Source organism: Sinocyclocheilus grahami, unplaced genomic scaffold, assembly GCF_001515645.1.
Source record: "Sinocyclocheilus grahami isolate Dianchi unplaced genomic scaffold, SAMN03320097.WGS_v1.1 scaffold474.1, whole genome shotgun sequence".
In the NCBI taxonomy this organism is placed as follows: domain Eukaryota; kingdom Metazoa; phylum Chordata; class Actinopteri; order Cypriniformes; family Cyprinidae; genus Sinocyclocheilus; species Sinocyclocheilus grahami.
In genome coordinates this window covers 369,004-390,044 of record NW_015505653.1, presented here as the reverse complement: position 1 = coordinate 390,044, position 21,041 = coordinate 369,004, and the positions used below count along the sequence as shown (strand labels likewise).

At 35.9% G+C, this 21,041-nt stretch overlaps 1 protein-coding gene across 1 annotated transcript in view; it reads right to left on the bottom strand.

Annotated features, from left to right (window-relative positions):
• Positions 1 to 1,784: 1,784 nt before the first annotated feature.
• Positions 1,785 to 21,041, bottom strand: part of arid3a (AT-rich interactive domain 3A) — a 42,339-nt gene continuing 23,082 nt past the window's right edge. Inside the window, exons 4-9 of the mRNA XM_016235811.1 lie at positions 9,228 to 9,300; positions 8,069 to 8,252; positions 6,527 to 6,774; positions 5,124 to 5,390; positions 2,676 to 2,765; positions 1,785 to 2,590 (exon numbers count right to left, since the gene is read on the bottom strand). Of these exons, the coding sequence (XP_016091297.1) occupies positions 2,463 to 2,590; positions 2,676 to 2,765; positions 5,124 to 5,390; positions 6,527 to 6,774; positions 8,069 to 8,252; positions 9,228 to 9,300 (990 nt within the window). The 3' untranslated portion in view covers positions 1,785 to 2,462. The remainder of the gene's footprint in view (positions 2,591 to 2,675; positions 2,766 to 5,123; positions 5,391 to 6,526; positions 6,775 to 8,068; positions 8,253 to 9,227; positions 9,301 to 21,041) is intronic.

Sequence of the window (21,041 nt, the reverse complement as noted above, 5' to 3'; positions counted from 1 at the left end):
GTTCTACTGAAGAAACACAGTCACCTACATCTGGGATGCCCTGGGGGTAAGCAGATAAACATCCAATTTTCATTTTTGGGTGTACTATCCCTTTAAGATATGCATTGACGAAAAATGTGCCGTTTTTTTACAGTTACAAGCAAAAAGGGTCTGGATATCATGGCTAATACATTATAAAGTCAAATTCACAGAATAAAAGTTGATATATATATATGCCCTGTTCTACCTCACAGCCGGTAGATCCATGTGAAAAGTGACAAACTGGCAAGGCTTGCAAACAATTTTTAGCTGATAAATGAGTTTTTGAGGTAGAGATTCTGGCAGTAATGACTTTTAAGTGTGTTATAATGAGGTGTCCTTATATAAACAGAAAAAAAAACTATAATATTGTACAATACAGACAGAAACTGTAAAATTTTCTAGACTGTACAGCAACTGTGGTCCTGGTAAGGGTTATATGCAATGCTTCAAAGTGAGCATCAACAGTTGGTAGCTTGATGGTTAAGGATCTCGGCTGCAAAAGCAAAGGCTACAAGTTTGGGATCAAGGCATTTAACTTCAAGTTACTCAAGTTGTACCTGCAAGCTGTTTTGGATAAAAAAAAAAGGCTTCAAGTTTAAAGAAACCCAATTTCCATAAAGCCTGGAGCATCTCTCGCCTATGAAACACCAAATAATCATTCAACTTCACATGAGCAAAGACGGTAGTTGCTAGAAGACCCTGATTGTCAAAAATGATTCACTCCTAGATGCCCACCAAGTGGGTATTTGACCTTGCATACAGAGTAATGCTAGAAGAGCTTGGCATAATTTATAAACTGTAGCTACATGCTGATAAAAGATATTCTTACTGACCAGAACAGTTGATCAGATGATTAAAAAACAACCTTTAAGGGTGTGATCTATTATCTCTATACACAGGACACCACATCCTTCAAATCCCTTCAGAAAAGAACATTTCATTTTTCCCAAGACACTTCCAAACCTTCCCATTGTAATTTCCTCTGGATTGCGCTGTTGGATTTTGTGTTAAAAAATACAGATACAGAGCACAATACATAACTAGAAACTGCCCTGTTTGATGAAGCAAGGGCTGCATCGTTTGACCCCTCAAAACTGCATTATATTAAGCTAAAACACCGGATGAAGTGACAAACTAAAGATCTTCAGTTAGTGAGGAAATTAAACACAAGATGATTTGTTTGCCCAAACCTTAAAAATAAACCTATTATACTGTCATGCTTTGAGTAAAACTGTAATTATTTTCGGCCAAACTGCTGATCTGAGAGAAAGCTCGGCAAGAACTCTACACAAACGCAAGTGAAACAACCTCTGAACTCTTTCCACATAACCTTTAGAGAAACTATGGGCCAAAAAAATGGGTCCAGGTACATTCGGACTCAATACCTGCAATACCTCAGCAACCTTTGCGAGGCTCATGGAGAACGTGGCCTCCAGAGTTTGCCAGCAGTCGTGAAGATGCAAACATTAAATAAACAAGAAACATGAAAACAGGGTATGAATGCAAGTATACATATCTACAAATGCATGCCTAAATCAGCTCCATAAAGGGACAGTTCTCCCAAAATTAAACTTCTGTCATTTACTCATCCTCAAGTTGTTCTAAACCATTATGAATTTCTTTCTTTTGATGAACACAAAAGAAGATATTTAGAGGAATGTTGTTGGTCCCCATTGACTTTCATAACTTTCAGAAAAGTCAATGGTGATCAGAAACTGTTACGGTTACATTCTTCAAAATTGTTCTTCTGTTCAGCAGAACAAACTGTTCAGTTTTTATTTTTGGGTGAACTATCCCTTTAAAAGGAATCTTCATGGACTGATATTAAGCTCTGAGATTGGAAACCAAACAGCTGAACACTTGCAACAAAAAAACAGCAAAACTTCCGACAATTACGCACTTTGTATCGTGTTCATGCTGAAGTTCAGACGTTCGCCTGTCAACAGCACATTCAAACTGTGCTAAGGAAAAACCTTCACAAGGCACTGCAGGATACATATACAGAGAAAATAAAATCTACAACAATATATTATTAGTTCAGACCCTCAAGCTGTTTGCATCACACGTTATAACAATAATACTATTGTTATGGGTTTGCCTATTAATGAAAAGCTTTTGTCAGTCAGAGATTATAAAACCCTAAAAAGCAGAATCCTACAGCCTTGTTAACGCCAGACAGTGTGCTCACAGAAAGAGAAATAAATTATTCACAGGTTTTGCATATACATTATGTCATTATCTTTATAATAAACTCTGCTGTTATTTTAGATTTCTTTTGACTCCTGAACAAAGGAGAGTGTAAATAAAAGACCTGAGCTAGTGTACTTCAAGTTGAGAACGATTCAGTTATTCCTGCACTGTTTTTTTTTTTTTGGCATATCTTCTGTAGTAACTGAGGTTTTTTGGCTTTGGTTTTGCACTGATGGAGAGATTCTGAGGTGCTAAGGCGACTGGTTGTTGGAGGATGAGGTAGGTGTGTGGTGAACAGATTGAGGCCCGCTGTTGCCTGCGGAAGATTTGTTGGATGCCCCTGATGAGGTCGACGCTGTGGCCTGGGCGAAGAGAACACCTATTATGAGAAAACAGGAAGATTAGTCACAGTCAAAACAAGGAGAACTTGAATACAAAGAATCTACGTGGTGATGGCTCCTCACCGGTGTAGACGACTCCATTGAGCTCCAACGACATGCTGATGCTGTTTAGACCATTGGTGGTCAGGTTCAAGGCTGAGTCTTGCCTGCTCTCTGATAGACAGAAAAAAATAAATAAAGTTTACGTTACGAAAAGTAATAGCACACCTCTCCTCAAAGCAGCAAGAGGTATTATTCACTTACAATGATCAGCCACAAAATTAAAACCACCTGTCCATAGGGCTGCACGATAATGGTTAAATGGTTAATCGCGATTATTTTGCTTTTTCCGTAATGTACAGAGAGCGTGTGCTCATGGTTGCCAGGTTGGGAAGATTAAGAGGCCGTTTACACGAAACAGTTTACAACTTTTGGGCATTTAAATCACGACAATGACTTTGGGAGCATGTAAACACTAACTTTTGAAAACAGATTTCAAAGTTCAAGTTTTACGTTACCATTATCATCTCTTTTTAAACTATAAAAACAGGAATTTGTGAAAATGGTGACATCATAGGCGTGCATATTACGTGTTCAGTCTATAGGCATCCACAAGTTTCTTCACAAAGTCATATCACCAACTACGTCTTTAGTCATTTTCGTGGATCCGTGTGTGAACTGGGATCATTTTGTCAATGGAAATACTTTTACGCAAAATACGCAAAGGAAATACTTTAATGAATGAGACCCTTTTACGAATGAGTGGCCAGAGATGCAAGCAGACGGGTCCAGTAACTGTTTGGTTACCCACATTCTTCAAAATATCCTCTTTTATGTTCAGCAGAAGAATGAATCTCATACAGGTTTGAAACAACTTGAAGGTGAATAAATGATGACAGAAGTTTCATTGTTTGAGTGAGCGATCCCTTTAAATGCCAACATTTAATACATAGGGTATATGGGTTTGTACAAATTACTAACTCAAAGTATGATAATTATTAATAATGGTGCTCACAAAGCTACTAATAATATTCTGTGGGCAGTATAATTCCAGCAGGGGGCACTGCCTCAGCTATTTCCCAGTTGATAGATAGAAGTAAGCTAAAAAAAATGAAAAGAGTTCACGTGCAATGGCAGGGGGAATTTATTCAGTCCCTTATTCATCTTCCGATAAAATACACAATGTGAAACCTCTAGTATTTAACACCTCTAACCAAGAAAAGGAAGTCATGCTGTGTTGAGGCAGGGATTTCCCACACGGCAGAAATATTCGCCTTGTATTTTGTCGTTGAGGTCAACACCTCCAGTCTACTAATGAATCAGACCCTTCATGCCAGCATTCTTTAAAGTAAATACATCAATGCAACTATACAGTTCTGATAAGATCTAATCAGAGCACTTCTAAACACCCTTTTGTTTCCTCACTCATTAGAATAGTATTTAGTAAGAACAGTTCTAGAGTTACTACTGTGGGATAATGAGCGCTGTAATGACTCATCCTAGAGAAGGCAGCTGACATCTCCACCTGACAACCACCGATCTGTAAAGTGCATTTACCACATGCCAGTAACTTAGTTTGACTGTGGTAGTATTTTCACACCCTTTCCTTCAAAATAGCTGGTTCCAGTGAATGATGATGTAAGAGGGGCTTTGCAGCACTGTACTAGAAAACACACTGAGTTAATTTCATTCCACACACAGGTTTCCCTGAAACATCAAAAATTTTATAAAAAGGTGTTTTTTTTAACCAGGTTGGTGTTTATGGGAAAGGATAAAACCACAGTAAAAATGTAAATTGAATCAACTCTTTGTAGTCTAACTGTGCTTGTAGTGATTGTACAACGTGTTTCAACATACGTTTATGAATAAACATGACTGTACAACATACATACACAATTTCAGTTCCAAGTTTTTTTTTTAATTTTTAAAACTGTCTTAAGATCTAGCTTGCTAGCTTTTTTTGAATGTCTGATGTAAACACCACCTGAGAAAACGTTCATTAGAGTCCAACAAACCAGAAACCAGTCGAATATTTTGGCTTTCTTAAAGAGAAAATTTCATCCAAAAATAAAAATTCTCAATCCAGCACTTAAGGATCTATCCAAACAATCCAAACCCATAAGAATTTCATTTCATCTTTGAGACACAAATGAAGATTTAGAAACCTAAGAGATTTCTGTCCCTCCATTGTAAGTCTGTTCCACTTAAACTCTGACACTTCAAAAAGTCCATAAAGAGATATATTTTAAATAATATGTATTCAAATTATTATTAGTATTTAATTTAAAAAGCATGTCATTGAATGCCAAATAACAGATTTGATTTAACTAGACAGTTTGAATATCATCCTTGTCAGTTTTTCAGGAAGCAAAAAAGCCTTGCGAATAGAAACGTACACTGGGGGACTGTACCGCCCCTGTTGAGAAATACTGGTATAGTCGGTTTTAAAATGTGATTGCACATCCCTACTATTGCCAGGGTAGACATATTTGGTCCATCTGTAGGCCAGAATGTTAAAGTGTCAGTCAGTACCTTGGTTGTTGATGCGGATGTTCATGGGGATCTGTGCTGTCATGGCCAGCAGGTTGTGCTGAATGGCTCTCTGCAGTAGCCGCTGGTGTTCCTCCAGTGGTAGTGCAATCTTTTTCTCTGGGGGCTCGCCGGACTCCAGCTTGTGCCGCAGCTGCTCCAGTGCAGCTACCTGTGCGATGGTGGCCGCCTGTGCAGCCGCAGCCTGGGCCGCAGCTACCGAATGAGTGGCCAGAGACGCAGGCAGACGAGTCTGAACCCCGTCATCCTCTACAACAGAGAAAGGGATTGAAGGAAACACATTTGAAATTAAGCAAACCATATGGCAACATCCGAGTCATTTTTCTAAGATGTCACTAAAAGATGTAACCACAGAGCTGGGTAGATTACTTATAATTTGTAATCCGTTACTGATTACAAATTACATGACAAAAACTAGTTAATGTAATCGTATAATCGTCATTATAATCTTAGATTACTCAATTTAGGTAATGTATTCAGACTACTTTCTGATTACTTTTAGATAACATTTTACCTAAAAAAAAAGAGAAGAAAATATATTCCATTCTCTGTTGTCAACAAGAAGAAATGCAAATGCATAACTTTACATTATGTCAGGGTTTCCCAAACTAGGGTTAATGAGTTGATGAAAAGCTAATGATTAATGAAATAATAAACATATACATTTAAAATAATACATTTTATGAAAATGAAAACTGTAAAAATAAAACAAATGAACACAAAAAAATAGAAATATTTTATTTGTTGACCTGCATGTCAATGTGGCCATTAACTGACATCAGAGAACCGTGAACATGCACATGTGTTGTTAAATTATTGAAACATGAACTTAAAATCTCATGGGTCTTTAAGTAAATATTTTATATTAAAAGAGTTTGGCTGACAAAAAAAGTTTGGGAATTGCTGCATTAATAAACATGAAAACAGCAATGACATTACACATCCAAAAATTCCCAGGTTTGGAATATTTTTGTCCAGATCAATAATTAAGAAAAAGTCATATGAAAGCATATAATGTAGAACTATACATCTCTATATTTTGTCAGTGACTGAGAGGTGCTTTTGTCCCCAAACTCAGAAGTATGGATTACAAATTTACTTACATGACATTTACACGGCCATTCTATATGAATATAGTCAAAGCTAAATGGTATGACACACAGTAAGATTTTTTCGAAAGAAACTTACTGCCATTGTGTGTGTAAAATGCAATCAAGTAATCCATAAAGGAGTATAATCTGATTATGAGCATTTTAAAATGCAACATAATCTAATTACCAGTACTTTATTTTTGGAATCTGGATCACATGTAATCAGTTACTACTCATCATTATGTAACCATGACCCACTGCATTATATTTGGTGTGTCTGCAAGCAGGTTTTACCTTTCTTAATTTTCTGTAAGGATGAGACTAAGGCTCCATTGCTGGGCAGGGCGATGCCCATGGGTGGCATGGAGAGTTTGGGTGATGAGAGCATTGTGGGTGTCCCGTTGGGCGAGTAGGTGAAGAGCGAGCTACCGAAGCCCTGCCTGCGTCCCTCTCGCCGGTTACTGTCGATGGCTGCCTGCAGCTCATTGGGGTTGCTGAGACTCCTCTTCTCACATTCGTAAGGATACAGATACTTCATATATCTGCAGGGCGAAATTAAAGGGGTCATGCAATGGAGAATCAAAATATTTTTGAGATTTACACATATAAGTGGTTACTTTACAATAAAAACATACTGCAAATTTCAGAACTCAAAACTAATTCCCCAGTTTAAAATATGAATGATCCTTTTCTACCCTTCTGAAACGCCAGGATTTCATATGCGATCAAAGAGGAGCGTTCTGAACAACTCATGTCTGTCCATCAATCACAAGAGCCATACTACTTCATGTAAAGAAATGGTGCAGAAAACATTAGTGCTGTCAAACGATTAATCGCATCCAAAACATGTTTTTGTTTACATAATATATGTGTGTGTACTACTGTGTATATTTATTATGTATATATAAATACACACACGTATGTATATATTTAAGAAAAATATGTTGTGTTTATATATAAAATATTAATATTTATTTATAATATATTTGAATATAAATATATATACATACACATACAAATATATATATATTTAAATATATACATGTATGTTTGTGTATTTATCACATACATAATAAATATAGCCTGTACACACATATTATATATATTTTTTTTTATTATTTTGGGTGCGATTAATCGTTTGACAGCACTAAAAAACATTGCAACCAAAACTAAATTTGAGAAATGTAATGTAAAAATCTGAAACTGCATGTCATGATCATATAAAATGTTGTAAATGTGGTTTACTGCTGTTTATGCATTAGTCAATCAAGCCAATGACTAAACCATCAACTTCACACCGTTCCTGTTAGTAGCGTGAAAACCATCTGTTATTTATAATGTGATTATTTTATATACAAAAAGCGATCAAATCGCTGGAGCAGTCAATTCAAGATATCAGTGATGCGATTCAGTATTTTTCGCCAAAACTCCCATTAAAATCAGAGACACAGTTTACACTGCTCAACAAGTACGTTATTTACATCGTGTTTTCACTGTTAGATATTATGAACGCATTTGTGAGATTGCAGAAATCGCATTGCAATGAGATCCTTGAATCTTGTGCTCAGTAGACATGACTGTGTTTGGCTGCAGTGCAGCGGCGCAACCTGATGCAACGGGATTCGTTCTAAATATAGTGCTTTAAATCAACACTTCTCACTATCTGGTCATCTAGGCGGCTGGTGGTAAAAAACACAGTGAAAGTTTTTGAGAGAGTTCCAGGTGTAATGCTCATTTCATATGCAAAGATGTTAGCCAATCATAGCAGTGGGCGTTTCCATTCTACACATGAATGCAAATATAATTTCTCCTGTGAAGGTGTCGGTGAGTACGTACTGTGTTCTGAGAGTGAAGGCAGCGCTGGTGATGGAGGTCGGCAAGTTCAGGCCCTTCGTGATCTCCCTCCACAACTTTTTATTTATGACCTCCACCAGCCCCCCCTTATCTGTCACCAGCTGGTACAGCATGTAGAGGTCCAGCACCTGCTTGGCCATGATGGGAATCCTGTTCACTGGAGTCCCTGCACGAAAACAAACAGCTGTGCTGAGCGACTTAGCAACTTAAATGTATCCTCTACAAATGAAAGAAACTTCCATTTTAGTCTTCATTTGGGAAGACTGCAGAGTTTCTACTTTTCCCTAGGCAACAGATTGTTGTGCACATGCATTTGTGCTACAAATAAACAACAAAAGAAGTAGTAATAATAAATAGTACTATAGTAATAAGCAATACATTTTTTTTAAATAAACGTATTTAATTAATTACATTTAATTTCAGCGTTTCTGCTCTTCTCTAGGCAGCAGATTATCGTGCACATGCATTTGTGCCATAAATAAACCTAGCTAATAAAATTTCTCTCCCAGGTCATTAATTTATTCATCAGAAGAGGGTTTAACAAGTGCTGGAGAACATTTTCCACAGCAGGTTTAATAGGAACACATGCTTCGACAGTTTCAAGGCCGGATCATGACATGGACATGTGTTCGCACTCCCACATTTATAAACACATGTGAATGTGGGAGCCACAGCCCTGCTTCAGCATGATATGAAGGGAGAAAACTGCAGTGCTTCGATATAAATACACATAAACATCACTGTGGTGGAGATTTGAAAGATGAGCTGGGTGTTGATGAGAGCGCATTACACTCTTAAAAATAAAGGTGCTTCAAGCGATGCCATAGAAGAACCATTTTTGGTTCCACAAAGAACCATTCAGTCAAAGGTTCTTTAAAGAACCATCTCTTTCTTACCTTTTTATAATCTGAAGAACCTTCTTTCGCCACAAAGAACCTTTTGTGAAACAGAAAGGTTCTTCTGATGTTGAAGGTTCTTTATGGAACCATTTAGACAAAAAGGTTCTTCTATGGCATCGTGAAGCACCTTTATTTTTAAGAGTGTAGGGGAAGAGTTTGGAAAGGTCTGGGTCATAAAGGTCTCTATAAGATGACATATGGAGATGTTTTTGATGCGTAAAAGTGATTTTCTTTGCACGTACCTCTCTTCTGCATAAAGCTGAACAGATTGTCCAGGAACTCCTTCCTCTTTGGGTCACTGTCTAGTTCATAGAGCTGCACATGAAAAACACACAGACAGACAAACAAGGTTATGAAGAGCAGTGTGTGAAACTGTGCTCTCATCACTCTTGATGTCCTGATCAGAAATTGCATTCACTGTATTGTGAAAAAGTCACGGCTAAACAGAACTGTTAGCTGGCAAGTGCTAGCTAAAAAAATAAATAAAGGACACCTATAAAAGCATTATTTTACAATAAAAATAAAGTGTCATTATTTCGTTAGAAGATATAGTTCCTGACATTAAGGTGTAAAAAAGGGGTGATTTGCAGGTTTTACACATCACAGCTGTTATCAAGGCCATGCTTGGTACAGCATGCTAACATAATACACTTACTACTATGACCTGCTATATTTGCCAAAATAAGCAGTATACAAAGCACATTGCGCAGAATAGTATATACCAACATGCAACACTCAAGACCGTTCTTTACAGAACTACCAAATTTTGCTATAAGTTTGATTGCATCATATAATAATTGCTGTTAATAGTCTTCATCATCTGTTTGATTACGTCTTTAAATGATTTTCCCGTACATTTCTGCCATATGTACATAAACTGACAGTCACCACTGATAAGCTACCACTAAATATTGTAGAAACTTAATTTTCTGTGAAGTTGCTTTGCAATGATTTGTATCGTAACAAGCGCTATACAAATCAACTTTAATTTAATTTAATTGAATTTCTTTTCAACTACAATTAAATTATTATTATTAATAACAAATTAATTCAATGATATATACATGTTTTTAATTTATATCATAATTTATTATATTTCAATTATAAATATTAAATGATTAATGATAAATTATATAATAATAATAAAAATGATTGTATTTATTAATATATAAATTAATATTATTGTTTATATATATATATATATATTTAAAATATACAATTATTGTATATATGACATTATCATAAATCATTAAATAATAATAATAAATGTATATTTAATTATATCAATTATTATTATTATTCATTTTAATTTAACATTTTTCCTTCCTGTGAAGTTTTTTCAGGTACATTTTATGTATGAAAGGTGCTATATAAATAAATCTTTCAATACATCTTTAATAAATAAATAATTATTTATTATTATTTTCAAACTAACCAAAATGGGAACTTGCTGAATTAAACACGCAACATGAAGAGGTGATAAAATATAGCAAGCTCAAATGATAACAATACAGCACACTATACTTTGGAACATTTATCACTGCATAATGCATTATTTCACATGCTATAAAAAATAGGCAGCAAGTAATCAGCAAGCTAGTTCCTGGTATTCCTGAGGACCAGAACTGTTAGTTTTATGATGATTAATAAATTAATACATTAAAAAAATATAATGTGAAATGGTATCTTAATCAAATCTTTAGTTTTAATTAAAGCAATATTTCTAACAAATGCGTGAATGTCTGAAGGATCTTAATGAAAACAGAAGCCTCACGTGCCAAAAAGGTCAAGCTATTTAAAAAAACCCAGTGCTGGTAGCTGAGCAATGGGCAGCGTTAAATTGGTCATTCTTTTTTTCTCCAATTCCCTTCTTGCTTTCCTCCACTGTTCCTGAGCTCTCATTAGCAGCAGAAAGGGGAGGGTCTGACTGAGAGTAAAGGTAACGCTGGGGGCCAGCAGAGGGTTAATTACAGGATGTAGGCGTTTTTGAGAAATACCACACTATACATTTCTCATATGACCTGCCTCATATTCTGTAAGGTACTCAGCCCCACCCTTACATTTCTATCCATAATTCTGTGTCCCTTTTACCAGCGTTCAAAACCAGTCACCCAGCAAGGAGTTTCATGTCATTTTAGAGTAACTCTATGTAATTCCTAAGGAAGAATCATAAGGAATTGAACATATTTTTATCAAAAAATGCTTCGAGAACTCATAAAACTGCCCTACTGTTCTTGATTCATTTCAAGATAGACATTACCAAAAGTAATGCCTTGATTATCAAAAGACTGTATGATTGATCCAGTCCAATTTTAAACCAACAACTTAAGCCTTTCAGATTGCTTCATTAAAACACTCATAAGAGTCGTTTTTTTTTTAATCAGAATAGCGAAACACTGTTATGGGGCTTTATCTTGTAGTAAATAAACCACAATTAAAACATTAATTTTTATAGAGTGACATTTTCTAGAGGGACATCTATCACCGTTGCACTCGCATCTCGCACAAAGGAGCCACATGTTTAAAAGCCATGTAAAATGAATGCAAGTTCAACTTTGAAAAAACATATCTCGAGACTTTATGGCAGGGTTTTTTCCCCCCATCCCACTGCATCTCATGCTTTTAAAAGAAAAATGTACTCTGTTTGATTGGCTTTCCACCCGTAGTAAATAAACCACAATTAAAACATTAATTTTTATAGAGTGACATTTTCTAGAGGGACATCTATCACCGTTGCACTCGCATCTCGCACAAAGGAGCCACATGTTTAAAAGCCATGTAAAATGAATGCAAGTTCAACTTTGAAAAAACATATCTCGAGACTTTATGGCAGGGTTTTTTCCCCCCATCCAACTGCATCTCATGCTTTTAAAAGAAAAATGTACTCTGTTTGATTGGCTTTCCACCATTTGTATTAAACTATGCATGCATATATGATGCTGTTTTGTTTATAGTTGTTTAAGCAACTTAATTAATTATAATTGGTTTATAAACATTATTTTAAACATTATGCACTTTTTTCACAGATAGTCATGTTATCTTATGCTTTGAATAAACGTGCATTAATAATATTTAGCTCGATGCGCCCTTTTGTGGCCTCAGAAGAGAAGCCAAAAGCTTTTCTTCACCCTAACTGAAATTATGCATTTTAAATAAGAATATAATTCGAATTTTGATAATATTTAAGTACAAAATTCGAATTTAGTTTTTCAGCCATTTTGGCGGCATGTGGTTGCCAGGTTTGGAAGATTGAGTAAACAACTTGGCAGAAAATGTATCAATAAAGCTCTGAATATAGGATTTAAACTCTTGAAATATGGCAACCGCAAAGCTTGTGAAGGCTTGTTGCCAATACAAGATAACACAAATACCAATTAAAAACTAAATGTTTTCAGGATAAATAACCAGCGAGCAAATATCGCAGATGATTATGCTTAAATTGTGAGAAGCAGAAATCGTGAATACAATTAAAATTTGATTCATCATGTGGGCTACATACAAGGACAAACATATAAAAAAAAATCAGCAGGTAAACCAGTCATTAAGTTTACAACTTTCTGTTTGAAATCTCCCCCTCAGGGGCCTTTAGCTTTCACCGATGGAGAGCTATAGATCATTTTTCCCCCAAATTCTGCTGATACACCCTAAGTCCCCTCCCTCATGCTTTGGAAACACATCTGTTTATCTGTTTGAAGCGGGTGGAAGCAGAGCTGTCTGACATTACCGCAAATACAGGGTGGAGAAATGTACCAGAAAAGAGTCGGCTGGATGTGAATGTTTAACTTCAAATTATTTCAGACCTTAAATGTGGTGTCAAAAATTTGGTGCTAAATTGCTGGTAAATTTAGCGAGAAGTACTGACCAACATCACAGCAAAACAAAGATAAACATCATAAACATACGGGAGAATATAAACAAGCATTTGCATCCTTATTTGAATTCAGGAATGTTTCCCAAGAAATGGGCTACAAAAACAATTACACAAACACATGTAACATACCTAACCTAATTGCGATTTCTGTTTCTCTCCTCTTATTAAGCATAATCGTCTGCGATATTTTCCCACTGATTATTTATCGATGCTTTATTTTAATTTGGCTTTTGCATTATCTTGCATTGGTAACAAGCCTTCATAAGCTTTCATGGTTGGGTTTGCCAGATGTCAAGTGTTAAAATCCCTCAATCAGAGCTTTTTTCATAAATCGATACATTTTCTGCTCAGCGGTTTACCTAATCCCAACCTGGCAACCATGAAATGTAAAATTAAATAAAAAATGACAAAAATCAAGATTAACAGTAATGTTTTAAGCAAACTAATCATGATTAACAGTTTAACCATTATCGTGCAGCCCTAGTTACAAGTAACAAAATAAAGGTGTGTAATGCTTTTATGGGTCAGTTTTACATCTCAAATGGTTTTCAGAAGTGAGCGAGTGAATGAATGCTGAACTGGATACCTTGGACTGACATCGAGAAGGTCTGACATTGTTTCGATGACACGTGAGCTGTTATTCTCGAAACGACGCAGCAACATTTCACACCTGCCAATCACCTCAAGAAGCAGGCAAAACGACAAAAGGGGGGAAGGGCCGGAAATGAGCGAGGCCCAAATGGGGGAAGGGTAACTATGAAAGCACATAAGAACAGTATCGATCTCATAGAGGCGCCTGTTCTCAGACGCCTCAATCTGACTTCATTTGAATGGTGGTGTTACATTGAGGGCAAAGGAGAATGTGGTTTCTGAGAAGAAACTAAAGGGTCACAATGTCCCTAGCTAAAGCACGCCTTCACCAGAAACACCTGCAGGGAATGAGAAATTGATTTCAGAAACGTGAAACTCTGCATTCTGGCTATTTTATTCAAATTACTTATTAATTGAACCTATACTGAAATCTGTGTGGGCCGTGAGTCAGTCCAAAGTTTCAAATACAATCAATAGTTAAGTATGAAAAACCCTGCATGATAATGGTTAAACTATTAATCATGATTATTTTGCTCCAAAAAGATCTGACTGGGGGATTTAAACTCTTGATATCTGGCAACCTCAAACATGATAGCTTACGGAGCCTCATTACCAATGTAAGAATGTTTTCAGGATACATAATAAATGGGAAAATATTGCAGACGATTATGCTTAAATCACGAGGATATAAAAAAAAACATGATCACAATTAAAATACAGTTTTTAATAAAAACAAAAACACTTTGTGATGGAAAACATCACTATCGACTTTTGCCTATTAGATTTTTTAAAAGTCAAATGCGTGAAAAATCTCCATAGACTTACATGTAAGGCGATTAATGAACACATTAAAAATGTAACAAAATATATTAGTATATTTTTTGGTCCTATGGTTTTAACTAAAGCAATATTTCTGACAAACATATGAATGGCTGAAGGATCTTAACACCAGAAACCACATTTTCCAACCATTACCTAAATGAAATTGTTTAATAGTACCACAATGAAGCAATTTATTGAACCCACGAGTCATGATTTATAAGAGTTCTCATGTCAGAAGTCACAGAAACAGAAAAAAATTGCACAGACAATGAACAACACAGATGACAAAATGAACTTTAAATTTGAGATACTTGCTCTGACAGAAATAAAGAGAGCAAAAGGGAGGGACCATCAGCTCGGTATCAGGTTACATTTGGTATTGTAAAAGCTCCAGTCATTTATTGCACGCTGAACCCAGCACACTTCCTGTCAGGGTTATTATATAACTAAAACTAAAACTAAATTCATAAAACAATGTTACATAAAATAAAAATAAAATATAAACCTTAAACTTATTTTATTTCAGCTAGTTTCCAAGATAACATTTCTAATTTTCCTTTTTACCTTTAGTTTAACTGGATGTACTAATAATAACGGGAAAAAAATCTATTTTGGCATATTTAAAAACAACAAAACTAACAAAAATGGCAAAACACAACTAAATAACTATAAATCAAATTAACAAAAGCAGAAAATATAAAAATTATCTAATTCAAAATATTAACAAAAGCAATACTAATATCTCAATGATACTAAATTAACACTGCTTCCTGTCTCACATCTCACGTGGCCTGTTCATCTCCAACAATTAGAAATGGGACAAACATTTGACTTCTGATCACAACTTTTTCCACCAACCCTCTCCCTCAGGTCTCATTCACAAACGTTATGTATGCAAACGCTTGTGTGCAAAATCTGTGTGGGTGAATGGTTTCACAGAGAAAACATGATTCATAAATAAATGTACACATTTGACTAAATTTAGAAGCAACTCAAACCACATGTACTGAAAAAAACCCTGACTCTTGGTTCAAAGAAACAAGTATATTAAAGGGAAGAAAACTCCTTAAAGATGAAAAGACACTCCAGGTTGATGGACAAAATGTTTAAGAGTCGTTCCATAATTTAGGGTATCTATTTTAAATGTATTTCTAGAATCCAAATACATTAGAAAAATCGATTGATTTGAAATGACATTTTCTTTCAAATAAGAAAATTCTTCATTTTACCCATGTCCGCAAATATTCTGTCAACAATGTTACTAATCAAACCCTTCTGAAAATAAAAAATGGTTTATCACAAAATCATGCGACCAGCATCATGTGATGTAATTTTCTTCGGTGGTGGACACATTATGATAAACGCCCTTTTGATTTTTTCTAAATTTGATCTCAAATGACCGACTGACAAGGAGTTTATTAATTACCCGTCAACTACGTTGGTCACATTGTTATGGTTTGCAATATTTTTATGATTTTAATTCAAATAAATATTCAAATGTGAGGTTACCCTGATCAAATAACATTGGTTGACCAGACAAAAGTCTGACATTAAAATTATGAGTCAAAATGGTAAAATTGTCAACTATGTTACCTGTCAACCCATGCAGTTTGTCCCACCACCAAGGAAAACATGATTTTCTTTATAATATCAAAATGGTGTTTAATGATTAAGCTTGGAAAATAGCAGATAGGTTGTTACACTGATAAAATACATAAACCGAAACCAATAGTTGTTTTACTGAGAAAGCATTTTGTTTTTACACCTTTTTCCTGATGTGAAATGTACCCTAAATTATAGAATGACTCTTAAGAGAGAAGTGTGATGCAATGGAATAGTGCTAGCCTAAGCTTTTCGTACATCTTTGTTTACATTCCAATGTCTAGAGGCCCGAGCTTGACATCAGCTCTGAAGCAGCAGCAATGTCTGGACAACATCCAGCTATGAACTACTCCCCATAACAGCAATTCCTGTCTACAAGAGCTCGTTTTCCTGCTTGGACATGAGTGAGTTATCGGTGCAATTAAAGCTGTTTGAATGGCAGAATGCCTATGGGAGATGTCTATCTGAAACAAAATATGAATACATGATGTCACGTCTACATTAACAAGACCATTTATTCACTGTGTAGAACTTTTTTTCTGAGACAGGAATAATTAAACGGTTGACTGATAATAGGTCAGCGGTGAAAGCAAATCTGTGAATTAGGCAAATCAGGCACTGATATGTTTATACATCAGGAGCTGTGAGAACGTTATTTGTTTAAACAAAAAGTGGGACCTGCATACGCAGGGCTGGACGGTAAATCGCATTTTAATCATTATTGCGATTTCTGCTTCTCTCGATTTATTACGCATAATCATTTGATATATTTGCCCGCTGGTTATTTATCTTGAAAACCTTTCATTTTAATTTGGCATCTTGATTTGGTAACAAGCCTCCACAAGTCTTCATTGTTGCAGTTGCCAGAGTTGAAATCCCCTAATCAGAGCTTTTTCTTAAATACATTTTCTGCCCAGTGGTTTACATAATTATCTCAACCTGGCAACCTTGTGCACATGATCTCTCTACATTACGGAAAAAAAATCACCGACAAACATGTAAACTGGAGTTTAGCTATCTCTTTTGCGATATTCTGCTTTAAATAAAAGCGTGATACAGCCAGTCTGTTTTCTTTCATGCGATCGTTTGCTGCAACCAAATCCACAAGCAAACCATGCGAGTTGACGCTCTCTTGATTTGTGCTTGTGAAAGTGCAATAATTCTGATGAGGTGTAAAAAAAAAAAAAAGTATTATAAAATATTGTGCAGGCCTGTAAAGATGTGACAATACCGAACATAATTAGTAAAAGTTTACAGCAATCCACCAACTGGTCAAGCGATGATAAGAAACATAATTAGCAAGAGTTTATGAAAATTGAACAGACGTTCAAATAATAAAAATAGTGACAATAACCAAATGTAATTAGCAACATTATCCATTGTTTTAACAACTGTTTGACAGACAAAAACAAAGTGACGACACCAAAACTAATTAGGAAGTGCTATGGTAATTCAGCAACAGCTCAAACGATGGTAACCGACTGATGATATCGAGCATAAATAGCAAGAGTGCATGTCAATTCTGAAAATGCATGAAATCTTTGAAGCTAATGGGATATATTGATGGATCAAAACTGCAACTAAATCATATAAAAATATTCAAATGCAAGCTTCACTTCAGCGTGGTGCATTTAAATGGCTCTCCTCCCCTCAGTTTGCAGTAAGCAAATCAATGTTTAATGTTAAAACCACTAAATGGCAACTGACTGTAGAGGGTGGGATGAATTTTTAAAGAGCTCTTTTCTTTACTGTCCATCTGGGCTCCATTTGCCCTGCTGTTCATGTTTACAGAGGACATCAAAGGATACTTCTCTTTTTCTCAGGAAGTTTGTGTGAGAGGAAGAAGTGTAACATTTTATAGAGCTACAAAATTAGACATTTTTTTCTCTTCATATTTGATATCACGATAGTCTCTTACTGAAGAATAACAATGTATACAGTTGGTTTATGACAACATTAACTAAAAGTAAATTCTCAAATCCAGTTGCATGGGAAGGCTAGTACCACCTTAAACCACAGAGCAACAAAACTTACAATGCAGTATGAATTATATTAATGCAACAACTGAACAAACCATTTGAGGTTGTGCATTACAGTGGTTTTACAGGTAAACTTTGCAGGTTTCAACTAAAAATTATTTCATTTACTCACCCTTATGTCATTCCAAACCAGTATGACTTTCCTCTGTTAAACATCGATATTTATCAAAAAAGAAAGAAGGTCATACAGGTTTGGAACAACATGACGTGAAAAAAAAACTCTTTAAATGAAAATTACAGTTTGTTTTAAACAAAAACATTGCACAAGATTTCACAGAACTTATTCAGTATGTCTGATATGCAGTTACACATTATTACACTTATTATTTCTCATGGGCTCTCTATTTCCCTATCTGCCATCTCAGACCACTTCCCTATTATTTTTGAATTTCCAGTTCCCCCAACAAAAGCTAGCAAGTCTCCTGCTCCACCGTGTCATCGTCACATCCTCACCTCCTCAACAGTTGAAGAGCTTGCTGCTGCTTTTATGGACTTTGCCCCCCATGGACCTGTTTCTCCTGCATGCCCTGATGGCCTTCTTTCTACTTTCTACTCCAATTGTTCTGGGATCTTAGACTCTATTGCCCCTTATAAGCGCAGATTTTCCAAGCTAAGAGCAGATCCCTGGATAAATGATGCCACTCGTGCCCTCGGGCAACGTTGTAGACAGGCAGAGCGGAGATGAAAGGACAAATTACATGTGTCTCTGGAAATATTAAGGGGTTGTCTTTCTGCTTATCAGAGAGCTGTGAAAGAAGATAAGTCAACATTTTTGTCTAATATTATTACCAATAGCGGACATTGTCCCAGGGTACTATTCAACACAGTTAATTCTGTTGTGAATCCGCGCACCTTTCCTCTGACTGATGCCTCAGTCTCCACCTTTTTATTAATAAAGTGGAGTCTGTTAGACAACTCACTAACAAGAGTTCTGGAACTGGCTTACCTGTCGTTGCAGCACATTCTGCGGTGTTTGAACAGTTTGAACCAGTTTCATTGTCATTCCTTACCGAAGTAGTGCAACATATGAGGGCCACAAACTGCCCCTTGGACGTTGTTCCAACCAAACTGTTAAAAGAGGTTTTTACCACTGTAGGGCCTTTTCTGTTGGCTTTGATTAATACATGTCTTAGCTCAGGAATTGTACCTGCCGCTTTTAAACATACCGTGGTTAGACTTCTTCTTCTTAAAAAAACACATCTGGATCCCTCAGTTTTATCTACTTTTAGACCAGTTTCCCACTTTCCTTTTTCTTTCAAAGGTTTTAGAAAAAGTAGTTTTTAAACAATTACAGTCCTTTTTAGAAAATAACTCTATCTTTGAGAAATTCCGGTCTGGATTCAGATCGTGACATTGTATTGAGTCTGCACGGTTAAAGGTGCACAACAATATTGCTCGGTCTGTTGATGAAAAGTGCCCTGTTATATAAGTGTTACTGGATCTCATGGCGGCCTTTGATAAAGTGGACCATGAAGTCCTTCTGTCTTGCCTCAATCATTCTGTTGGCATTCGGGGTACTGCACTTCAGTGGTTCTTGTCATATCTGACCAACAGACGTTTTTCAGTAATGATCGGGGACTTGTCCTCCTCTACTGCCTCTCTCTCTTGTGGGGTGCCACAAGGCTCTATTCTTGGGTCTGTTTTATTTTCACTTTACATGCTGCCTCTCGGGTCAATTATAGCCAGACACACAATAGCTTTTCACTGCTATGCAGATGATTTGCAAATTTATTTGCCTATGAGGCAGAAAAATGCTGACGCAGTTGGGTCGCTAATTGATACATGACATTAAACATTGATTGCAGCACAATTTCCTTCACTTAAATGAAGAAAAGACTGAATACATTTGATTTGGAGAGACTTTTGTGCGCTGACTTCAAAGCTTAGACCAACTGTCAAAAATCTCAGTGTGACTTTTGATAGTAGCCTGAAATTTGACACCGTGGTTAAAGCAAGTTTTTTTTCAGCTATGTCTTTTGGCCAAGGTCAAACCATTTTTGAAGCGCCCTGACCTTGAGAAAGCAATTCATGCTTTTATTAGTTCAAGAATAGATTACTGCAATGCACTTTATGTTGGTTTTTCACAGTCGTCCCTCAGTTGTCTCCAGCTGGTGCAGAACACTGTGGCCCGTCTTTTAACCAATACACGCAGACATGAGCACATCACCCCAATTCTCTATTCCCTCCACTGGCTTCCAGTTTCGTTTAGATTTGATTTTAAAATTGTATTATTTGGTTTTAAAGCTCTCAATGGCCTCGCCCCACCTTATTTAACTGAGATTCTGGCTTTTCGCCAGCCAAACAGAGCTTTGAGGTCAACAAATCAACTTTTGCTGGAAGTCCCGAGATCAAGGTACAAACACTGGGGTGACCGGGCCTTTTCCGTGGCTGGGCCCAGACTTTGGAACAAGCTTCCCCTTGATATGCGTACTATTACTGGATCTGGGTCTTTTTAAAAATAGGCTTAAAACGTATTTATTTAGACTGGCATTTAATACCTAGCAATGTTGTAATATTTTCATGTATTTTAAGTGTTTTATGTATTTTACGGTTTATTATTTTACCTATTTTGCTGTAGCCAATTATTCTTTTGTTTTTACTGTATTATTTTCTGCTCTTATTGGAAAGAACTTTGGCCACCTTGAGTATTGCAAAGCGCTATAAAAATAAATGTTGATTGATTGATTGATATCATGTGAAGCACACATCTGAAATTCAGTTAATGTTTTTTCTTTACTAAAATAAAGAATTATGCACAAAACATCACATAGTAGCTTGCATTAAAATTTTTATATATTTAGAAGAAATTAGCTCCTTATATTTGGTTTTACTTTCTTTGCTCTTTATCACCATGCTGTGCTAAAGTTGATGTAGTAAAAGACAATGATGAAATCAGAGACGCTCCCCTTGAAATCCGATCAACTGTGGACTGTTTAGGGTTACCACGTACTGTAGCAACTTGACACATTAATATAAAATGCGTGGTCAAAGGCATTAAAATGAATAACTGCTTCAAATAAATGTCATCCACTCAGAAAGTAGCTTCAGAACTGCTTCTTTTATATGAAATAAATAAGTAAATAAATAATACAGCTTTAAATGTATTTTTTTCTGTACATTAATGTGCCCTT